General features: G+C 46.4%; 1 protein-coding gene across 5 annotated transcripts in view; it reads right to left on the bottom strand.

Annotated features, from left to right (window-relative positions):
- Positions 1 to 22,891, bottom strand: part of MTR (5-methyltetrahydrofolate-homocysteine methyltransferase) — a 122,068-nt gene that overhangs the window by 48,379 nt on the left and 50,798 nt on the right. For all 5 annotated transcript variants that reach the window (XM_053300167.1, XM_053300161.1, XM_053300168.1 and 2 more), the window contains 5 exons: positions 18,426 to 18,611; positions 15,984 to 16,163; positions 14,933 to 15,049; positions 14,681 to 14,821; positions 5,000 to 5,089 (listed from right to left, as the gene is read on the bottom strand). In XM_053300167.1, coding sequence (XP_053156142.1) covers positions 5,000 to 5,089; positions 14,681 to 14,821; positions 14,933 to 15,049; positions 15,984 to 16,163; positions 18,426 to 18,611 — 714 coding nt within the window. The remainder of the gene's footprint in view (positions 1 to 4,999; positions 5,090 to 14,680; positions 14,822 to 14,932; positions 15,050 to 15,983; positions 16,164 to 18,425; positions 18,612 to 22,891) is intronic.

Raw genomic sequence — 22,891 nt, 5'->3', positions numbered from 1 at the left:
GAGAAATTTTGGAGAATGGTGGAGGTGCCAGAACTAGAGATGGGTTTATGTTATCCCAGTGTTTTAAAAAGTGGAGTGGGGGAGGATTCAAGAAACTAAAAGACTGGTCAGTGACTTTGATACCAGGGAAGATGCTAGAATGGATTCAAAAGCAGTTGATGTCTTGATAACATCACAGTGATGCGTAGAAGCCAGTGTGGATGTATCAAGAATGAATCCTGCCTGACTAATTTAGTCACCCTTTTTAAAATTGAGTTACTAGTTTAATGAATTGGGGAAATATTTTTGACATAATTTATCTTGATTTCAGCAAAGCATGTGATAAAATTTATCGTGGTATTTTGGTTAGCCAATTTGTCAGATCTGATGAGAATACCATCATGTGGATTCACAACTAACAGGAAAACCATACTCAGAGTGCTCCTTAATACTAGAGCGAGGGTGCCATTAGGGCTCTGTCCTGTGCTCAGTACTCTTCAACATTTGTATTAATGACTTAGATTAAAGGGTGGAAGTAATTCTTATCAAATATTCTGATGGCACAAAACTGGGAGGTATAGCCAATGCCTCAGGGTACAGGAATAAAGCAAAAACAACCTTGACAAAATGGAAAACTTGGCTGAAAATTGCAAAATGAAATTTTCATTTTCATTTAACAGGAAGACAAAATGCAAAGTTCAGCACTTGGATCTAAAAAAAAATATGCAGGTATAAGATGGGGTATACCTGCTTTGATAGTAGTACATGTAGAAAGGACCTTTGAGATTGCAGTCAATCACAAGCTGGACATGAGCCAGCATTGTGATGCAACTGCAAAGGCAGCTAATACAATTTTAAGCTGCATTAACAGAACCATCCTTTTCAAGTCATGAGAAGGAATATTTCCACTGTTTCTCCATAGTCAAACCTCATCTGGTAGCCTGCATCCAGTTCTAGGGGCCACACTTTAAGAAGGATGTAGACAAATTGGAAGGGGTTCAGAGGAAGGCAATGGAGATGGTTAGGGTCTCAAAAACAAGTCCTGTGAGGACAGGTTGAAGGAACTGGGTATGTTTTGCCTGGAGAAGTGAAGACCTGGGAGGGGCAGACATAATAGCACTCTTCAAGTGTCTGAAGATCTGACACAAAAGACAATGGCAAAGGCTTGTTTTCTGCTGCCTCAGAGAACCGTTTGACAATAGAATCCACTAACCAGTGTCTCTCTGTGTCTCTGTGTGTGTGTGTGTGTGTGTGTGTGTGTGTGTGTGTGTGTGTGTGTACACGTGTGCTCTCCCCGCCCCTTAACTGGAGGTCTTCAAGCAGAAGCTGAGCAGCCTTCTCTTGAGAATGTTCTAGCTCTGGATTTCCTGCACCAAGAAGGGGACTGGACTACAAGGCAGAATCATACAACTCTATGATTCCATGAAGCGAGGACTTGCAAATACTCAGTAAGGATGTAGGGAGCAGGATAAAGCAGAGCAAGAAGAAAATTTCCCTTCCTTTGTTCCTTCCTTTCCTCCAGGTCCTTTTCAAGCTACATCTGGGAAGATGACTTGCACAAAGGCCCAGTTGTTATTGCTGAAAATGGATGGCAACATTACCAGCAGCTCCTTGTGCAAGCTGCCTCCATGGAGGCATGACCCGACCCATACCATACACACACCTAGGGCCTACTGCTGCCTGTCCTATCTGCCATGGGACATTTGGGGGTAGGCAGGTAGCATAATTTCTTTTGCTTGGGCTGGTGGAGGAAGCGAGTCTTTCCCATACCATTTGGCTAAGGCTTCAGAATTTGGCAAAGCCTGCATATCTGTTCTTTGGTAATGGTGGGTGAGGGAACAGACAACAGGCTGCCTACTTGCTCCGCACTCCACACCCTATTGTAACTAGTACTCTCTCTCCCTAGCTGGTCCAAAGCCAGTATGTGCATCACTGTGGCTTTAGGCTGGCATGCATGAATGAGCTCTGGGATCAGCTTCCCCCTCTTCCTGTATTTCAGCAAGTTTGCAGGTTTTCTCCTAAGGACAGAGGCCCTAGGCTGTACCTCACAATTCCCCTTATAAGCTTTTTAAAAATATATTTTTATACCACCTGATATATACATCTCTAGCAGTGTCCTAGTTTTATTAAAAATCACAGATTAAAATATATAATACACAACAATATAAAACAAATTATTAAAATTAATTCTAATTAAAAGCTTGCAAGAACAGGAGAGTCTTCCTGAAAACAAACAGAGAAGGAGATGCTCTTGTTTCATCAGGGAGCATATTCCAAAGTCCTGGGGCAGCCACAGAGAAAGCCCGGTCCTGAGTCGCCCCCCGACGAGCTGGTGGCAATCGTAACCGGACCTCCCCAGAAGATTGTAGAAGGTGGCAGGGTTCATGACAAAGTAGGCACGCTCTTAAATAGCCTGGACCCAATCCATAAACAGCTTATTGACTGTTTACATGGGCAAAGCTGCGGTATCTATTATATACAGATTCAGACTCTATTGCATCCAAGTTTTCAGCTAAAAAAAGATTAATAGATTTGCAAATGCAAGAAATTATATTTAAGGTAATTTTTATCACACAGACCTTACTTCAAAACATTCACTACGTGATAATTTCACAGTATTCAAACAGAACAAATTATAGAACTACACTGAGAAATGTCCTCTAGTATCAAAACAAGCACTGATTTTTGGTTAGAGGAACACCACCACCTCCCTTCCTACACTGACCATTTAAATATATTTAGTACTGTTAATGACGACTGAAACCATTTTAAAGCCAAAATAAACTTGGTCTGCTTCAGTCTAACAAAATGTTAAACCTGAGGCAACCTGTATTTATTATCAGCCAGTTATCTCTCTCTCTCTCTCTCTAATGCTAATCCCATGTGTGACAGCTCTCACAAGAATTTGTGAATGAGCTGCTGGGAGGAAAAGCGAACGGGCAGGCTAATGGATGGTTGGCGGCCAAGAGAAAGCGGTGGCCGAAATGGGACAAGAATGGGGAAGAGCTAGGGTGGCAGGGGAGAGAACTAGAGGCGAAGAAGCTCTGTGCCCCGGACCAGCTAGTTTTCTATATTTCAGTTAGAACTGAGCTGCTATCGACTTACACTGAAGTCAGATGTAACTACAGCCAGGATTACACTGGCTGCTGATATGTTTCTGTGCAAAATGCAAGGTGCTGGTTATTACCAACAAAGCCCTAAACAGCTTAGGCCTTGGGTATTTAAGAGAATGTCTTCTTCACCATGAGCCCCACTGCCTGCTAAGTTCCTCTGGAGAGGTTCGCCTGCAGCTGCTGCCAGCTCATCTGGCAGCTACTCAGGATCGGGCCTTCTCCATTGCAGCCCCTGGACTTTGGAATGTGCTCCCTGTTGAAATAAGAGCCTCCCCATCTCTGGCAACATTTAAAAAGGCACTGAAGACACATTTATTCACCCAGGATTTTAATTAGATTCATGGTTTAGATTTTTAATGCTGGTTTTAAATGATTTTAATGTTAATATTTAAATGATTTTAATTGTTTAACTGATTTAGTTTTGATTTTAACTGTTAACTGATTTTAACAGTTACTTTTGATTTTAATTGTTAACTGATTGTTTTTATTTGTTGTAAACTGCCCTGAGCCATTTTTGGAGGGGTGGTATATAAATCCAATCAATCAATCAATCAATCAATCAATCAAATTGACATGATCATCGATTGGCATAACCTTCAAGCGAGTGTAAGCAAGTTTCATAAGAATCTAGAATCAAGCAATATGGAGTCACAGAAGTCCTATTCAATTGTTATAGAGGTAGGCACAGTGCACATCTGGTGGTGGAAAACTGGAGTGCACCAGCTAGTCTCGCTCCACTGAGCCGACACACTCCTTAACCATGCCTCTAGCACCCCCAGGCTCAGCGCTCATCTGAGGAGAGCAGTGTGGAACCCAGGGACACTTCTCCTATGTAACTCAGAACTCTGGAACACCTAGGATTCTTAGTCATATGGGGGTGGGGTGACAAGCACTGACCCGCTCCCCACTCCCACGGCTGTCAGCTCAGCTAAGGGGCTAGCTGGTGCACTCCAGTGCTCCTCCACCACATGCACACTGTTCTCACTTTTATAACAACTGAATAGGGCTGAACCCAGGGCCCTATATGGCGTGGGGTTCAGAAACAGCCAGTGTGTCTCTCCTCTCCTCTCCCCACCTCCACAACTTTTACAACAGAACAGAGCTTTGGCCTGAAAGGATGTTCTTGCAAGTTTCTAAGGTATACAGGTGCGTGAAGTTTAATTATCTATGGAACGAATCCCTGAGGCTATTCAGATGTGCGTGCAAAACCAGGCTAAGGGAGCCCAGCCCAGTTTTGCACGCGAGTGTGAACCCGGCGGCAAACCCACCTAAGCAGCCTCCCTTGAAATCAAGATTAAGGGAGAGAGCGCTCCCTTGCAGCCATGGCTGGCACACACGGGGAGGGGGGAATCCCCATAATGCACTATACTCACAGGGTGCATTATCAGAGCTCGGGGGAGGGGGGGATGACATATGGCAGCATGTCCCGGCACCCCAACCCTCAGAGCTGCTGGGAGAGCTGCTAATCATCTCGGTGGGCGATCCGCCCAACCAAGGAAAGGGAGACAATCATCTCCAGGAAAGGAAGGTTTAACCCACCTTCCCCGCAGCCCTCCCGTGAGCCCTTCTCACTGCTCATGAGAAGAGGCTCCCTATCTAACATGGAAAGACCTTTTGTGTAATATTGTGTAACGCAAGTCTAAGAAGAGGCCAATATTCATTTATCTTCGTTCTTCAAGACAAGCATTCTCAACCAAGTGTCTACCTGCAATATCAGATGTCTGTAGGCCTCTCAATGTGTGTCCTTTCAGCACAGAGATATCCTGGGTGGGAGGCCATAACCTGGACAGTATAGATGGATCATAAAAGTCTGGTTTTAATTTAAGTTCTGTAATTTAAGATCTGCAAAAGAGAACCTATTTTGACCTCTTACTGGTTTTTACATGGAAAGATGCATATAAATTCACCTTGACAAGGGCATACTCGAGTCTCTCTTCTACAGAGCCATTTCTCCATTCATCAGTCTGGACCACCTTCTTTCCTCCTTGAGCATGGGTCTGGAATTGAGATGCAAGTTAAAACTGAAAAGTTAGATTTGCTATTAAACACTTTTTTTTTTTTAACAGCACCATAAAAAATAAATAAAACCAACATACATTTTCATGCTTCCTTATATTACAGAATAGTGTGGGTGAGAATTTCTCCAACTCTGAAAATCTTCAAATGCTACTAAGGGCCAATTCAAATATTCAGAAAGGGCAAATGGTGGAAGATAGGAAGCTGCCATATACTGAGTCAGACCATTGGTCTATCTAGCTCAGTATTGTCTTCACAGACTGGCAGAGGCTTCTCCAAGGTTGCAGGCGGGAATCTCTCTCAACCCTATCTTGGAGAAGCCAGGGAGGGAACTTGAAACCTTCTGCTCTTCCCAGAGCAGCTTCATCCCCTGAGAAGAATATCTTGTAGTACTCACACATCAAGTCTCCCATTCATATGCAACCAAGGCAGACCCTGCTTAGCTATGGGGACAAGTCATGCTTGCTACCACAAGACCAGCTCTCCTCTCCAAGAATCTCCAGGAACAGCCTGCTGGCCAAAGAAGGCAGAGGCACAGGACTGAAAGCCTTTGTATGCCGGATGACTCCCCTTTGGCCTCCTGCATGCTTTTTCTTCCCTGCTAGTGGCCTCAGTGTAGATTTAAAGGGGGACAGAGAGGTTTCTTTCACTCATATGAGCTCAGCACCAGCCTCTGAACTTGTCAGTGGGTCTGCAAAGGCTGAATTTCTCCAAACATCTCTGTCGTTAGCCCTGCTCATGCCCTTATCACCAGCCTCCTCTTCGTGAAATAGTGCCTGTCATGTGCCGCAGCCAAATCAGGATGAGAATCTCTAATCACGTGTGAGTTCCCCCTCTTGTGAGACAGGCGCCCCTGGGAGCCTCACGAAGGCAGCTCCATAGTCGTACAGCAAGAAGCTGCTTACACAGCTTGCCTGCTGATTTTTTGGGCAAGTCCTGGATGCTGCATGGGCATGGCGAAGCATGGCTGCCTTCTGCGGCAGAGCAGCCCAATGCCCAACACAGTCCTCTGAGATCTTATGCAGCTACAGGGGTTTGGGTCACTGAGGGTTTAGACTATTGCTTGGCATTTCTCTAGATGGCATAAAAGGGTATATTGAGATGGGTGGCTTTGGCTTATTTGTTCTTCCATCCAAAGACGCTCCAGCTCCTATGTTTGAATGTAGAACGGAGCATTGGTTTCACTTACTGTGAAGGCTTCTTCTGGTTGCTGCTGCCAGGGACACCTCATGGGTTATCCTCCTCCACTAGCTCTGAGGCAGGACAGATCTGAATTGATAGAAAGACAAAGCTACGCCCCCTCAGGGCTGAGGGGATAACCCCGCCCAAGTTCTTCCGGGACGAGTTACAGGAGAACAGCATGAGATAAATAGTAGGCGAAAAAACCATATAACACAATACAACAAACACGTACAATGAATTGGACTCCATGCCAACTGGCGTAGGAGTATGACTTAGAAGGCATATAACACAGTTAGAGGAACAGGAAGAACCCTGACTCCTGGGACTGTACTCCAGAGTGAGAGTCATGAGCCAAATGACCCCGATCAGAAAGAGGCAAGGAGCGCCAAACTGGGTGGGCCGTGGTGTCCCTAGCAATAGCAACCAGAAGAAACCTTCACGGTAAGTGAAACCAATGCTCCATTCTCAGTTGCTGCTGCCAGGGACACCTCGTGGGGCATACTACAGCTTGACCAATAGGGCGGGAGCGCCCTTGCCTATTTCTGAGGGAGGACCCAATGAGGAACCCTCCTGCAAAATGCAGCTTGAAGAGTGGCATGGAGTTCTATCTTCTAGCGCCTGATGAAAATTGAAGGTGCAGACCAGGTTGTGGCCCTGCAAATGTCTTGGGCTGGTGCATTAGTGGAGAAGGCAGCCGTGGCAGTCATAGCTCTTGTGGAGTGCGCCAGTATGTGGGATGGTGGTCTCAGCCGTTGAGCCTCATATACCATAACAATGCATGCCCGGATCCACCTGGCAATTGTTGAGGAAGTTATCGCTGAGCCAATTGATCTGGGATGAAAAGAAACTAACACTTTGTCCGTGGAACGGAACGATGCAGTTCGCTCTATATATTTCTTTAGACATCTACGGACGTCCAACTTTTCCCTCTCGTGTACTGGATGAGGGCAGAAAGATGGTAGATAAATAAGATGGATAAATACGATTGGTGGAGGGCCTGCGAGATGCAAGCATGGTCGTAAGGACATTTTCTGAATATCCAAACTGCTTCAAGGTTCGCCCTCAGTCTCCACACGGCTAGCCTTAACCAGCCTGGATCAGGGTGATGCACAGGCCCCTGCAACAGAAGGTCGGGGTTGACCAGGAGTTCCCATGGAGGTTTGGTTGACAGGTGCAGGAGTTCTGGAAACCAAGGCCATCAGGGCCAGAGCGGGGCTGTGAGGATGACCTGAGCTCAAAGAAGACACAATCTCATCAGTACTCAGTAGGCATACAGAAGACCTTCCAGCCACTGGGTCGAGAGTGAGTCCACAGCCATTGCTTCCTTGCTGGGAAACCGGGTCACGAAAAGAGTCAGATGTGTTTCGCGGGGTGGTGAACAGATCGACCATGGAAGTGCCCAACCTCTTTGTGATTTCGTGAAATACTTTTGGATTTAGTGACTATTTCCCTGGGTGAAGATCCTCCCTGCTGAGCTAGTCCACTACAACGTTTAGCTCTCCCTTGACATGGTGGGCTGTTACTGAAGAGACATTTGCCTCCGCCCAGGAAAGGAGAAGTCTCGCCTCCTGGTACAAGGATCTGGAGAAGTTTCCCCCTTGCCAATTTACGTGTGCTTTTGCGGTGTTGTTATCAGTCTTTATTAAGATGTGACGATTCTGGACTGTGGTTTGAAAGGCTTCCAGTGCAAGGCGAATGGCGTGAAGTTCTCGCCAGTTTATGCTGTGCCATCTCTCCTGCTCGTCCCACAGACCCTAGGCTGTTAGGTGCAGACAGTGAGCCCCCCAACCCGTCGCTGGTATCAGTGGTCACAATGAGTTTCGGGGGGTCCAGGAACTCCTTCCCTCAAAAGAGGTTTTCTGGTGACAGCCACCAAAGAAGCAACCTTTGAAGCAGGGGTGGGATAAGCAACCAAATCCTTTTCTTTCGTGTGATGGCCTCCTGTTGAGGGAGCAAGAACCATTGTAGAGTTTGTAGATATAGACGGGCCCATGGCACCACTTCAATGGTTGACACCATCAGTCCTAGAAGCCTCACCAGAGACGAGACGAGAGCTGTCAATGTTGCCAGGACACACTGTATTTCTCCCTTGATATTTTCATACCGGTCTTGTGGCAAGAAGAGACGATTTTCTGCTGTGTTTATGATGACGCCCAAGTGACGCAGCTGGTGGCTTGGTACAAGCTGGCTCTTTTGACGGTTTATCACAAAACCATAATGCTCTAACTCTGAGATGGTTAGCGCCAGATCGTGTTGAGCCTCTAGACTGGAATGCGACTGTACGAGCAAATCGTCCAAGTAGGAGAATACCCGGACCCCCCGGAACCTGAGATGTGCCACCAAGGGTGCCAGGACCTTGGTGAACACCCTGGGGGGCGGATGAAAGCCAGAATGGCAGTGCAGCGTACTGATAATGGAAGCCTGCATATTTGAAGTGAAGCAAGCTTCTGCTGTCCAGGTGGATAGGCACATGCAAATATGCCTCCTTGAGGTCGATGGATACTAAGAAGTCCAGGTGTTGCAGGGCCTCTGCCACAGACCTTAATGTTTCCATGTGGAAGCGTTCCTGCTTGACCCATTTGTTTACGAATTTTTAATCCAGAATGGCTTGTCTGGACCCATCCCTTTTGGGGTAGTGAACAGAATAGAATAGACGCCCCTCCCCTCCTTAGGGGATGGAACTGGTTCCACCGCCCGGATGTTTAGCAGGTGATGAATGGCCTGGGACATTTTGGAATGCTTTGCCCATGAGCGGGACCTTGGGGTGGGAAGGAATTTCGGGGGGGGGGGGGGCGGCGGCATCCAATTCTGTTCTGTAACCATTCCTGATAATCTTTAGAACCCAATTGTCTGTTACTGAAGATTCCCAGGCAGGGAGGAAGCGTGTCAGGCGGCCTCCTAGTATGGTTGTGAGTCATTTGTATGGTTTTTGCTTGGTTCGAGCAGGCTGCTGTTTGAAGAACCTGCGACCCCTGTAGGAGGGACGTTGACGGCCCCCGTAGCCTCTCTGTTGCCTGGTTTTTCTGTCCAGACCCCTGAAGGGCCGGAAACTCCGAAAGGGCCGAGACTGTGGGAAATTTTTCTTGAAGGGCCGGTCAGGTTTTCACCCTGCTGAGGGCATAGTCTTGCATTTGTCCATTGATTCAACCAGGACATCCTATAGAGTGGCCTCCTCAAAAAGCTTAGTTGCATCATATGGCACTGCAGTGAGATTATTTTTGGAAATATTGTCCACTGACCAGTTTTTTAGCCACAGGTGGCAGAGTCCCAGGACTGATGCCGCGGCCACGCGAGACGAGTCCAGGGTGCCATCTGCTATAAAGGCTTGTGCCTTCTGTACTTTGACCAATTGCTGCCTCAGTTTCACTGGATCTGAGGGAGTATCATTTAAGAGATCATCTAACCACAACCTTGCTGCCATAGAGGCTGCTGCTGCTGCTCAAGTGGAAAGGGATGAGTTATTGTGTGTTCGTTTAAATGCCAACTCAGCTTTTTTATCAGCTGGGTCCTTCAGGGTGACTTCGCCGTCCCTTGGAACAAGCAAATTTGAGACAATCTGGGCAATGGGAGCATCAGTGCAAGGGGTTTTTAGTAAGTCAGTAGGTTCCTGCTGATAAGAGTAGAATCGGTTAGTCACAGACATTGGCTTTCTATTTGCTGCTGGAAGCAGCCATTCCTGTTTAACTACCTCAGCAAATAGGTCAGGTAATGGCAGCAGTATGTCCTTAGGCTTTGCTCTTGGGAAAACCAGATCCCCCTTATCTGAAGTGGAAGAGTCATACTCAGATATGTCAGACGAATGGGGGTACGAATGTGTATCCCTTTTTCCCCAGAGGCACCTTTATACTTTTAAGGTGCTTTTTCTTTGCTTTCACTTTTTTTAGGAGAGGGACTCCTAGCCTCACTAGAAGAAGAGCTCTCAGAGCTGGATACAGCCCTTTTTCTTTTCTTATATTTTTTCTTGTCTTTTTTAGCAGGTCTAACTTGGTAGATAGCGTCTCTGATAGCGTTTTTGAACCATGCCTGCCATTCGGGTGGGACTGCTTTAGGGATGGCAAGGGAAGGTCCGGCACTAAAAGGGACGTGCTCTCCTGCCGCCACGGCAGACACCACATTAGTCTTTGAGGAACCCCGAGTCTCCCCAGTTACCTCCCTCAATAGAGTCTCAGTGCGCGAGGTCCCTGCAAAGAGCTCCTCCAAGCTCCTCCTCCTCCAAAATAGCGGATTCGCTCTCCTTTCGCGCCACTTTTGGGTGTCCAGCCGCCATTTCACACCTGCTGTATTCCTGCGCCAGGGAGATAGCCCGGATCTCTGCCGAGGTTGGGGCAGGTTGACAAAAGGAATGAGCAGATACCCGCTCTGGCCGTGCTCTACAGAGCCGGCGGGGGGGAAATGCCACACGCCTGGCCGCCGATGTGCAAGTCTCGCGGCCCACGGGTGGGAGACTCGAGGCGGGCCGGGGAGTGAGCGGCATGGGCGGCTCAATGGCGGCCATCGCCGATGCTGGCGCTGTGGCCATTGCTGGGGCTGTGGTTGCGGCTGGGGAAAGTGGGAGTGTTTCGCTGAGCGCCAGTGCTGCTTGAAGACAGGGCAGGACCGGATTGCAGGCTGTGGGCTGGCCGAAGGGCTTGGAAGTGCCGGGGCCGAAAACCACTTGACGGGGTCCTTGGTGCATTAAGACTATCTTTCCCCCGTACTCACGTTCCATACAACAGAAAAGGAAAGGAACGGGGGAAGGCGGGGGGCGGGGAAAACACAAAGCGGTTGGGTGGGGTTGGAAGCAGAGAAGGAGTAGAGAAGACGGGGACGTGAAAGAGCAGAAAAATGGCAAGACTCACAAAGATAAACACGGTAGAAAGGGTTATCCTCTCAGCCTCAAGGGGCCGTAGCCTTGTCTTTCTATCAAATCAGATCCGTCCTGCCTCAGTAGTGGTGGAGGATAATCCACGAGGTGTCCCTGGCAGCAGCAACCGAGAATCATTCATTATAGGTTCTATAGTTGAGGCTGTACCACAAAAATCATGTTGCCTCACTGCCTCCCCCACCTCCCCCTCTTGCTTTATTGCTACCCAGAAGCAGAGTTGGACTATCTTGCTCCAATAACCAATCAATAATGTGGGCACACTGCCATGTACCGCCCTGAGCCATTTTTGGAAGGGCGGTATATAAATCAAATAATGAGAATAAATAATGTAAATCCTAAAACATCCTGAGCTTCAATGCAGAGGGTGTGACAAACCCCTTCCTAGTCAAGGAATAAACGATGATGATGATGTTGTAAGTTCCCTGGCACTATCAACTACCATGATACAAATAGCAGTTCATGCTTCAGTGGACACAATACAGGATAATATTGCACTATGCTTTCTGGACCAATGAAGAGATATCAAAAGGTCTGTACGAGTGCAATATCTGGGAAGAGCTCACATCTCCAAAAGGTAATGCTCACTTCAAACTTCCTGATGGATACTTCATTGTTTTTTAAATATGTGTATGTGCAGACACAAATATTCACATGGCAAGATATTACATGTATGGTAAGGTATATATGCTTTTACACTGAAACATTCTGAACCAAATTCAGCCATTAGATTACTCATCGATCAGGGTCTACTAACCAATTCATAGGTCATGAAAATTGGATTAAAGTCCGGTTTCAACACAATACAAAACAACGGCTTAGAGCTATGTGCATGAATTGAATCTGCAGGCTTGTTAGTCCCTGCCCCATGTAAGGACAGAAGAAAAATGAAAGATTTTGCTTTTGCTTTTTTGGTGTATCTGCTTTTGCTTTAACTTTAGAACAAACTACAGTTCTGTATTGTGTGGGAACTCAGGGAACTATGGCTCATTAACCAGAGTTAGAACAAACCAGGATATCAAACCAAATTTGATATCCTGATTTGTTTTAACTCTAATTGGTTAACAAACTGCAGTTCAGAATTTGTACATAATGAGGAACTCCAATTTCATCCTAAAGTGAAAGCAGAGGATTCCACTCTCCTCATGCATTTGAGAGGAAACAGCACATGAGTCTATAGCCCCCTCAGGGTCGTTCACCTAGTGCGAAATCATGATATAGCTGAATCAGCCTCAGCTTTTAATAAATTTCCAGGCCATATTCATGACACATCTGGAGACACACAGATCTGAAGCAGCTTGTTTCTCTACAAGTTAGCCATATTCCATATTGCTTCCAAAAGTGATAAAGCACCAAACCACAAATGCTGCAACAAGCTGGAAGTATTGAAGCTTGAGATTTTTTACTTCTGAGAGTTTAATTTAAATTTATCTCTGGCTAGCCTAGCAGCAATTTATTTTAAGAACCTAACAAATTAATTTGGCTGTAGTACTATTCCTGTTGGCTGTAGTTTATGTTATGTCACATAATGGATCACTAATGAATCAAAAACCTTACAGATCTAAAACACTTCATCAGCATAAGAGAACAGCTGATTCTCTTTTGCTTTGTTTGAGAAAGGACTTTTAAGTTTTCCCCACATTTACAGCCTTTGGTGTCAAAAATGATGTGAAAGCCATCAGGTTCACAGGGTAGATTTGGGTTTGGACATTTGGATTCAAATCCTTGCTTACTTCAAATAAATACTGGTGTGTAACAAGCTCTCTCACCTCAAGCACCACTGAGAGACCTTAAAGGCCAAGTTGAAGACAGATCATCCTGGAGAGAATCTATCTATGTGGTCGCTAAGAGTCAATATTGACTTGACGGCACTTAATCAATCAATCAAAACAGAAACAAGAACCAAGCTCAGAGCTGAAAATGACAAGCCAGCAACAAAACTTCTGCCTCATGCCTTTCCGTTCCTTTTTTTTCTTCCTTTAACTTGTTCCTCGATATATTTTTTGAACAGGGGAGAAAAAAGTATGGGGAATCCTCATTCTCAGCAGAACTTCTTTACTGAACACTGTACTAGTCTGTGTTTTGTCTGTTTTATCTCTTCCAGCTATAAAAACCTATCTGAATGCAGATCTTTAAAGAGGCCTCAAAACAATATAAACCACTTGCAACTGAGATGCTATTCTGCTTTTCTTTTCTTTTTTAACTGAGGTCCAGAATTCTGCTCCTCTGAACAATCTGTAGGCTTCAGTACACACAACTCCTGGCAGTGGGAACAGGAAAGGTAGAACTGCAGACCTACATTTCTAATAATGCTCCTTCTTATGGGGATGTAGCTGAAGTTGGGGGTTCTTGCATTGCCCACTTTCTAGTGTAAGGTAAGGGCTTCAATGACGAGAACTGTCCCTTCAATGTCTACAGTACTGAGCACTGCCCTGACAGGAAGCAGAGAAGCTTAGAATAAGCCTTTGCACTGTTTCCTAATCTAGCAGGCTGAGTTTTACCATCAGTGTGGTTATTTTATTCCCTCTTTTGAAAGTTCTTGAGCTCTTACACGAATAATGTAAATCAACAGAAGGCTCTTCTTACTTTGGGGGCAAGTTCTCATTGAGGCTACTACACTGATCCATTTCAAAAGAATCAAGTGGTACAGTCTTACTCTTACTACTTCAAAATGCTGTTGGAAAACTGCATGACTGAATGCTTCCCCGCCCATCTCAAGTACACGCTGCCTTTGGAAAGCTATAACATCAGGAAGAAAGCAGGAGAAGCCAGATCTCCCCCCGCCCCCGCTCCCCCTTTTCATTTGCCCAATGATGGGAGCTCATTACTAGGGGCAACATATCCTCCATAGGAGGGGGGCTGTGTCACATGATTCTTTTGAACAACATAGCTTTACCCTGAATAGCACTAAGTGGACAACAGATATAGCGTTTAAGAGAAACATATATAAACCACTCTGAGCCATTTTGGAAGGGGCGGTATATAAATCAAACCAACACACACACATTTCAATAGCTAGCAGTATGCTCTAGTATATTAACAACACACATAGTATTATCCTTGCAGAAAGAACACAACATTTGTTTCTGAGGTTATTTATTAGGAATGTTCTTGAAATGTGATTCAGCTTCCGAATCACAGCACAACCCCTTTAAAATCGAAGGCTTACCCAGCCCCTTTAACACGAAGGAGAGCAGATCCATCCCTGCTCCTCCTCCACTCACCACCAATTCTGCACGGACGGCACTCCCCGCTGTTATTAGCGCGTGCCAGCGGTACTCTCCCCCAGCAGCCTGTGCATGACGCTGGAATGCACATGGCCTCCACGCATGCTGAAAAAAAATGTTTCAGTATGCTTATGCATACATGCAATTGCTAAGCGAGCATTTTTGTGTGTGTGTGTATGCAGACAAATTCTAGGCAAAAGATAAATTCATAAAACCATGCTTTAATCTCCCCAGCATCGCAAGTGTAATGGCTCACATGTGATTTACAGTAAATGAAATGAAGAAAAAAACATAAAAATTACCTGGGCATATCGCAAAAGCTTCTCTGTTGCATCTGGATCTTTATTCCAAATCAAATCTTCGCACAACTGTAAAAGCTCCTTTTGGATGTCATCATACACTGGCAGATTGCCTGCATTCACTATCCCCATGTCCATTCCATACTGAGAATTTTTTTTTTTAAGGGAGGTGGAGGGAGGGAGAAAAAAGGTATCAAATGCTACAAACATATATCTGCTGATCACAAAATCCATTTGTTACAATGCTTCTACTACCTTAATTGCATGGTAAAGAAAAACTCCGTGCATTGCTTCTCGAATAGCATCCATTCCCCGGAAGGAAAAAGACAGATTGGAAAGGCCTCCACTTATTTTGGCTCCAGGCAGTGTTTCCTAATAGCAATAAGAGAAGTAGCAGAAAGCTCATAACATGTATGAAAACTACTTCTCTAACTAAGGCCTAAGGACCATCCCTGAATTCAAGAAGCACATGTTCTAAGATCTGAGTTAGGTACCAAATTGCATGGGGATGACAATATCTGAACAGGCTAGAAACAGCAAAGGATAAAACAGCTACTTTACTGAACAAAGGGAACAAGATACAGGCAAACCTCAGCATTCATGGACTTGACAACCGGTTTCACATATCTGCAATCAGGTAACTGGCACCCAACCTTGGCATAAAAATCAGAACTCAAAGGGTTAAGATCCACGTATCCGTGGATCGGGGGTGGGCTGAAATGACCTCCAAGGTCATTTCTGCCCACCATTTTGTGACTAGTAGCAAGTGGCTCGTTTTGTTAAGAAAGTGGGGGCGGGGGAAGCTGGGCTAGAAATTAAAAAAAAGATAGAATCAGGTAGTGAAAATTTTTTCACCCTATTTCTGTGGGTATCCCAACACATGCACACCCACTTCAACTAAATAGTCTTTAAAAAGTCTCATTTTCAATAGCACAGTCAACCTAGAGACAGAACACATTGACAATCATGGAATTTGTACTAATTAAATGAGGCAGCTTTCACATGCCTTGTCAAAAGGCCTTTTGGCTAAACTACCAACCTTTTGAGAGTATTGCCCCATTTAATTACTCTAAGTACTGTATATTACAATACAATTAATGGTCTGAGTTATTTTTAGACAAGTCTATGATTTATAATACTTTTGATATTTAGAAGCAAAGCTGAGGAACTACTGGAGCACAGATAGCAGTATTGTTCTATTGAGGCCACTGCTTATATGCTGGTCCATTATGCTCCTCTGCCACCCTCAAACACACATAAATATTACTATCAACAAAAGAATGACTAAACTATCCCCAAGACTCACTTTTATTATTTTGGTTGCATCAATAAAGTTTACAGCATACATATTGTGTTCTTCCATTCCAGTACCTATAGTCAGAATGTTGGGGTCAAAAATTATGTCATTTGGATTAAAGCCCACTTTGTTCACCAGGAGGTTGTAGGCTCTGGTGCAAATCAAAATTTTTGCTTCTGTTTCTGTGGCCTGGAAGAAGAAGAAAAGTGTGAAGGCAAGGAAGTTTTACTGTGAAACTGACCAAATCATAATGCTCCTTTTAATTTATCTAGATCTCTAACATGACTAAGCCACTAGAACTCCAGACTATTAACAACCTATATAAAAACTAATGATGGGAGAGCAGCCCCCCTCCAATTTCAAAACTGCTTGCAAGTTATCTAATGTCTTGCCCTCAAAAATGTGTCTGTGTGGGCCGGGGGAGAGAATTGGCTAATTTTCCAAGCAACTCCAAGGCTCAGAAAACACCCTCCCTTTCTGCAAAAAAACAAAAGCCCCTCTCTGCCAGCCCCCCTACCCTTAAACAACTTAGGAACATAGGAACATAGGAAACTGCCATATACTGAGTCAGACCATTGGTCTATCTAGCTCAGTATTGTCTTCACAGACTGGCAGCGGCTTCTCCAAGGTTGCAGGCAGGAATCTCTCTCAGCCCTATCTTGGAGAAACCAGGGAGGGAACTTGAAACCTTCTGCTCTTCCCAGAGGGGCTTCATCCCCTGAGGGAAATATCTTGTAGTGCTCACACATCAAGTCTCCCATTCATATGCAACCATGGCAGGCCCTGCTTAGCTATGGGGACAAGTCATGCTTGCTATCACAAGACCAGCTCTCCTCCCATCTCTCCTCCTCTCCTTCTCATCACCCTTCAGGTCCTCCAAGGTGAGCAGAAGCAGTAGTATCCCTTTCTAGACCTAAAAAAAAGAAGAATATGCAAGTCTATTTTCACTGCCAGGAATAAACAGAAAGGCACTGGTGGCTTTACTACTAGGGGGAAATACTACTAGTCCCATCAGGAGAGCCCCTCTCACATAATTTTTTTAATACTTTAGGGACTGTGAAGGTATGCTGTAGCTTCTCCTGTTCACCTTGGAGGAATCTATATAATCTATTATAATAATAATATAATTAATTCTCTTAAACGTACTGGTCACTAATCTCATGTGAGGCAGCTCTTGCAAGAGTTCGGAGAGCTGCTGTATATCGACGGGGATGCAGGAGGGTCGGGGTAGAAGAAGGCAGCAGCCAGCCAGCGGGCCAGGAGTTAATGGTGGCGGCTGGCCAATGGCCGGGAAAACAATGGCATTGGCAGGCAGAGAAAGCAGGGGCAGCTGGCGGGAAGTTGGGTGGCGGGCGGGCGGGCAGCCAAGAAGCGGCTGACCAAAAAGCGGAAAGCCCAGTCGGGGGCGGGGGGAGAGAAGAAGCCAGAAAGTGGCGGGGAGGCAAGAAGTGGCTGGCCGGCCAGAAAGCAGCAGAGGGAGGAGAGAAAGGCAGCATTGGGTGGGTGGGCTGGGAGCAGGTGGCAGCAGGCTGGCCTGGCCACTGGGAATTGGCAGGTGGGCAGGAGGGAGCGGGCTGGCTTTCTGGCTCGCCCGCCCGCCAGCCAGATAACGTGGGCAGGCAGGGGAGGGGAGAAGCGGGACGGGCGGTGGAGGTGCAGATGCTTTGTGCCTGGCTCAGCTACTTGTAAGTAAATGGTAAGAGAAGGAGGAACTGTTTAAGGATGGGGTGGGGTCTGATGGAGGAGGAGAAGGAGGATGTAAGAGAGCTTCTGTGAACAGATAACTTTGGGACCAGGAAATGGTCATATCTCCTCTGGAAGAGTCCAAATCCTCAAAATTATTTTCTAAAATCAAACTTGGAAAATTTTGCCATCATCACTAATAAAAACAAGAATGCTGTATTGTTTAAAAAAAAACCCTCACCATCATTAAATATTTGGAACTAGCTGGGCCGGGCACAAAGCACCTGCACTTCCGCTGTCCATCCAACCCGCTTCCACCGCTCCGCCCATGGCTTCTGGCTGGCAGGCTGGCCGACCCGCTTCTTCTCCCACCCCTCATTCCCACTGGCCAGGCCAGTGTGCCCCTGCCGGCCAGCATCCCTATTTTCTCCCCCGTTCCTGTCGCTAATCGGCAGCTGCCTGCAAATTCTCAAGAGAGCTGCCACGCATGGGATTAGCAATGGGTACGCCTAGGAAAAACAAGGACAGCTCCCAGTCTAGTAGAAGAAGAGACAAAAAACAAAGATCTAGGATTCTCAGGAGCTTTTTTCAACCCTCAAAAAAGCCCCAAAAAACCGTCCCTTCAAAAGTGGCATAAGCTAATCCTTTTACTCACCACTGTGCTGCCTCCTATACCACAAAACTAAACTGATTTCTGAACCCAGCCAACGTGGGTCTATGATCTCCCTGGAAAGCCAATCACTAGTATGTCAGTGAAATGATACTGACCTGACCCACTTCATCAAAGGCCATCACCACCACAGCAGCTCCGTATCTCTTTATCTTTCTTGCTTTTGATAGGAAGTCATCTTCGCCTTCTTTCAGACTGATACTGTTCACAATGCCTTTGCCTTGACAACACTTCAACCCAGCCTCTATCACTGAGAAATTTGAAGAGTCAATGCAGAGTGGCACCTGATATCAACAAAAATAAAAACATAAACCTACATGTTATTAAGACAACCCATTTCTTTTCTTCAGCACCAACTGAAGCATAAACAGGATGATGTCAAAATGCTGTTGGCATTTTCTAAGCTGCTTGAGTAGAGAAAGCAGAACTAAAACATAAAATTAATGTCCATGATTTGAAGAAATAGCCAAGGAATCTACAGAGATGGCATTAACAGTTCTCTCATTAACTAAACTTCCCTACTTAAGAACAGCCCTGCTGGATCAGGCCCAAGGCCCATCTAGTCCAGCATCCTGTTTCGCACAGTGGCCCACCAGATGCCGCTGGAAGCCACAGACAGGAGTTGAGGGCGTGCCCTCTCTCCTGCCATTACTCCCCTGCAACTGGTACTCAGAGGCACAGAGGCGTAACGATAGGGGGGCAGGGGGGGCATGTGCCCCGGGCGCCACCCTGGTTGGTCACGTGGGGGGGGGGCCAAAAAGTGCCCCCACCGATCCCCTGGCTTTCCCGTTTTTGTTTTTGTTTTAAGCACAGCAGAGTGAAGAGCAGTCCAACCGCTAAGGTCTGCGTGGTGGCGTGGCGCCCCCTCCCCCGGTCCCGGCACCGCCCGACGCCCCCTCCCCACCCCACCCCATTGCTCGGCTCTGGCGCGTGGGCGCCTAAAGTTTGTCGAATCAAATCTTCGTCACAGGCAGCATAAGGAGCAGCAAGTACTCACTCCGCACTCCCAGTCCCCGCCCCGCCACCAGTCACGCATGCGTGGTGCTGGTGTCCGACTCATCCTCCCAGCTCGCCGTCTGCAGCACGTGCGTCGGCGACGAGGCAGGGAGTCTGACTCGGAGCGACGGGAGCGTTTCTGCTGCTGCGCTCCCTGAGGCCGCTGAGCACAAGCACTAGGGGGATTCAGTTAACGGCCGGCTGCATAACACAACAAGCAACATAAAGCACCAGGACAAGGGGTGTGTGTGTAATGATTTTGATGTGTGAACTTTGTCGGGCGGGGCGGGCTTGGCAAATTTGCACCTGGCTGGGCTGTTAAGTTGCGTGGACCCTGACTAGTCAACCTAGACTAGAGAAAGGCCCGGGCCGCCGCCCTCTCATCACGGTCACGATCCACTGCTGGGTTGCTCCTTCGCAGCAGGAGCCACTTGGGCCAATAGCTGGTGTGGGGGAAGCAAGCCCGTAGTTCTGTCCCACTCCCACCATGACCCGCCTCTCCTCCAGCTCTTTCAGGCGGCGGCAGCAGCAGCAGCAGCTAAAGAGCGAGACCCGGAGGAGCGCTGCCTGCTCTGCGCCTGCCGAGACAGAAGGTGCTGCTGCTGCTTTCGGAAGAATCAAAATGAGATGAGGAGGCCTGAGGAAAGGACCCTCTGCTCCAATTATTGTTAGTTACATTTGCAGCCAGATTCCCTTAAGCAAATGAAAGGCAGATTAAAATGAAACAGGGAGGCACGCACGCACGCACACATGAGGAATCTAAACGAGGAAGATTCAAAAGGAGGAGGGAGCACAGAAGCGGAAAGGTGTGACCAGAGCTGCTCAGAGAGGCCTTCTTAGTATGCTTGCCTCTCCCTCTCTATTGGCTCCGCCTCCTGTCACTTCTGAAACGATCCCTGAAGACATATTTATTCACCCAGGCTTTTCATTAGATTTATAGTTAATGCTGGGTTTTAAATGATATTGATGTGAATGATTTTAATGTTTAAATGATTTTAATTGTTTAATTGATTTCATATTTTAAATGATTTTATTGTAAACAGCCCAGAGATGCAAGTTTTGGGTGGCACACAGAAATATGTTAAACAAACAAACCAATAAAGATGTAAATGGAGCACTCCTTGGGGCAGGGAGCAGTCTTTTTGCTGATGGGACTCTGGAAAGAAGCATGCACACTGATAGAGTAATAACAATTGCATGGATTATTGAATGGTGGAAAACAGAAGCCAAGATTTCACAGCCAATTAAAAAGAACACAGCTTAATGTTACTTGCTTAATGTTACTTGCATTCAGTACCAGGAAACGCAGCTCTGCACCATGTGAAGCAATCTATCATGTGGCGCTCTGAGCATGTACAGGCACTGAGCACTCCTTTCTATACATCCCAGTTTGTCCTGGATTATTTTTGCATAAATACTGGAGTGACTGTCAGATGTATGCTGGGGGGGGCGGCGGGGGAGGCGCGCGGCGGGGGGGCCCGCAATTTCAGTGCTTGCCCCGGGCACCGTTTTCCCTAGTTACACCTCTGCAGAGGCATCCTGCCTTTGGAGGCTGAAGGTGGCCCACAGCCCTCCGACTAGTAGCCATTGATAGACTTCTCCTCCATGAAGTCATCCAAACCCCTCTTAAAGCCATCCAGGTTGTTGGCTGTCACCACATCCTGTGGCACAGAGTTCCACAAGTGGATCACGCGTTGTGTGAAAAAGTACTTCCGTTTGTTGGTCCTAGACCTCCTGGCAATCAATTTCATGGAGTGACCCCTGGTTCTAGTGTTGTGTGAGAGAGAAAAGAATCTCTCTCTCTCTCCACTTTCTCCACACCATGCATGATTTTATAGACCTCTATCATCTCTCCCCGCAGTCGTCTTTTTTCTAAACTAAAAAGCCCCAGGTGTTGTAGTCTTGCCTCATAAGAAAGGTGCTCTAGGCCCCTGATCTTCTTGGTTGCCCTCTTCTGTACCTTCTCCAGTTCAACAATGTCCTTTTTAAGATGTGGTGACCAGAATTGTACGCAGTACTCCAAGTGTGGTCGCACCATAGTTTTGTATAAGGGCATTATAATGTTAGCCGTTTTATTTTCAATCCCCTTTCTAATGATCCCTAGCATGGAATTTGCCTTTTTCACATCGGCCACACATTGAGTCGACACTTTCAACGAGCTGTCCACCACAACCACAAGATCCCTCTCCTGGTCCGTCACCGACAGCTCGGATCCCATCAGCATATACTTGAAGTTGGGGTTTTTCGTCCCAATGTGCATCACTTTACGCTTGCTAACATTGAACCGCATTTGCCATTTTGTCGCCCACACCCCCAGTTTGGAGAGATCCTTTTGGAGCTGCTCACAATCCGTTTGGGATTTCACTACCCGGAAGAGTTTGGGATCATCTGCAAATCTGGCCACATTGCTGCTTACCCCTGCTTCTAGATCATTTATGAATAAATTAAAAACCACTGGTCCCAGTACAGATCCCTGGGGGACCCTACTTCTTACTTCCCTCCATTGGGAAAATTCTCCATTTATACCTACCCTCTGTTTCCTGTCCTTCAACCAGTTAGCAATCCACACATGTACTTGTCCCTTTATCCCATGACAGCTAAGTTTCCTCAGGAGTCTTTGATGAGGAACTTTGTCAAAAGCTTTTTGGAAGTCCAGGTAGACTATGTCAACTGGATCACCTCAATCCACACACTCGTTGACACTCTCAAATAAGTCCAAAAGGTTGGTGAGGCAAGCTTTACCTTTGCAGAAGCCATGCTGGCTCACTCCCAGCAGTGTCTGTTCTTCTATGTGCTTTACAGTTTTATCCTTGAGGATGCTTTCCATCAATTTGCCTGGAACGGACGTTAGGCTAACCGGCCTGTAATTTCCCAGATCGCCCCTGGATCCCTTTTTGAAAATCGGTGTTACATTTGCTACTCTCCAGTCCTCTGGTACAGAGCCCAATTTCAGGGATAAGTTAAATATTTTAGCAAGGAGGTCAGCAATTTCACATTTGAGTTCTTTGAGGACTATTGGATGGATGCCATCCGGCCCTGGTGATTTGTTAGCTTTCAGTTTTTCCAGTTTAGAACATCATCCCTTGTCACTTCTATCTGACTCAGCTCTCTAGCCTCCATCCCTAAAAAGCCTGGTTCAGGAGCAGGTATATGCTCAGTATCCTCTGCCGTGAAGTCAGATGCAAAGAACTCATTCAGCTTCTCTGCAACCTCCATATCCTCCTTAATAATCCCTTTCACTCCCTCATTGTCTAATGGTCCAACTACCTCCCTGGCAGGTTTTCTGCTTCTGATGTACTTAAAGTTTTTGTTATTCCCCTTGATACTTTTGGCTAAATGTTCCTCAAACTCTTTTTGCCTCCCTTATTGTCACCTTGCATTTCTTTTGCCAGAGTTTGTGTTCCTTTCTGTTCTCTTTATTTGGACAGGCCTTCCAATTTCGGAAGGAAGTCTTCTTCCCTTTTATGGCTTCCTTGACAATATCCGTTAGCCATGCTGGCATCCTCCTGGACTTAGTGGTACCTTTCCTCCTTTTGGATATACAATCTAACTGGGCTTCTAGTATTGT

This window comes from Hemicordylus capensis, chromosome 1 (genome assembly GCF_027244095.1).
Source record: "Hemicordylus capensis ecotype Gifberg chromosome 1, rHemCap1.1.pri, whole genome shotgun sequence".
Classification (NCBI taxonomy): Eukaryota; Metazoa; Chordata; class Lepidosauria; order Squamata; family Cordylidae; genus Hemicordylus; species Hemicordylus capensis.
Note: the sequence above shows the minus strand (reverse complement) of the source record. Positions and strands in the feature narration are given on the sequence as shown.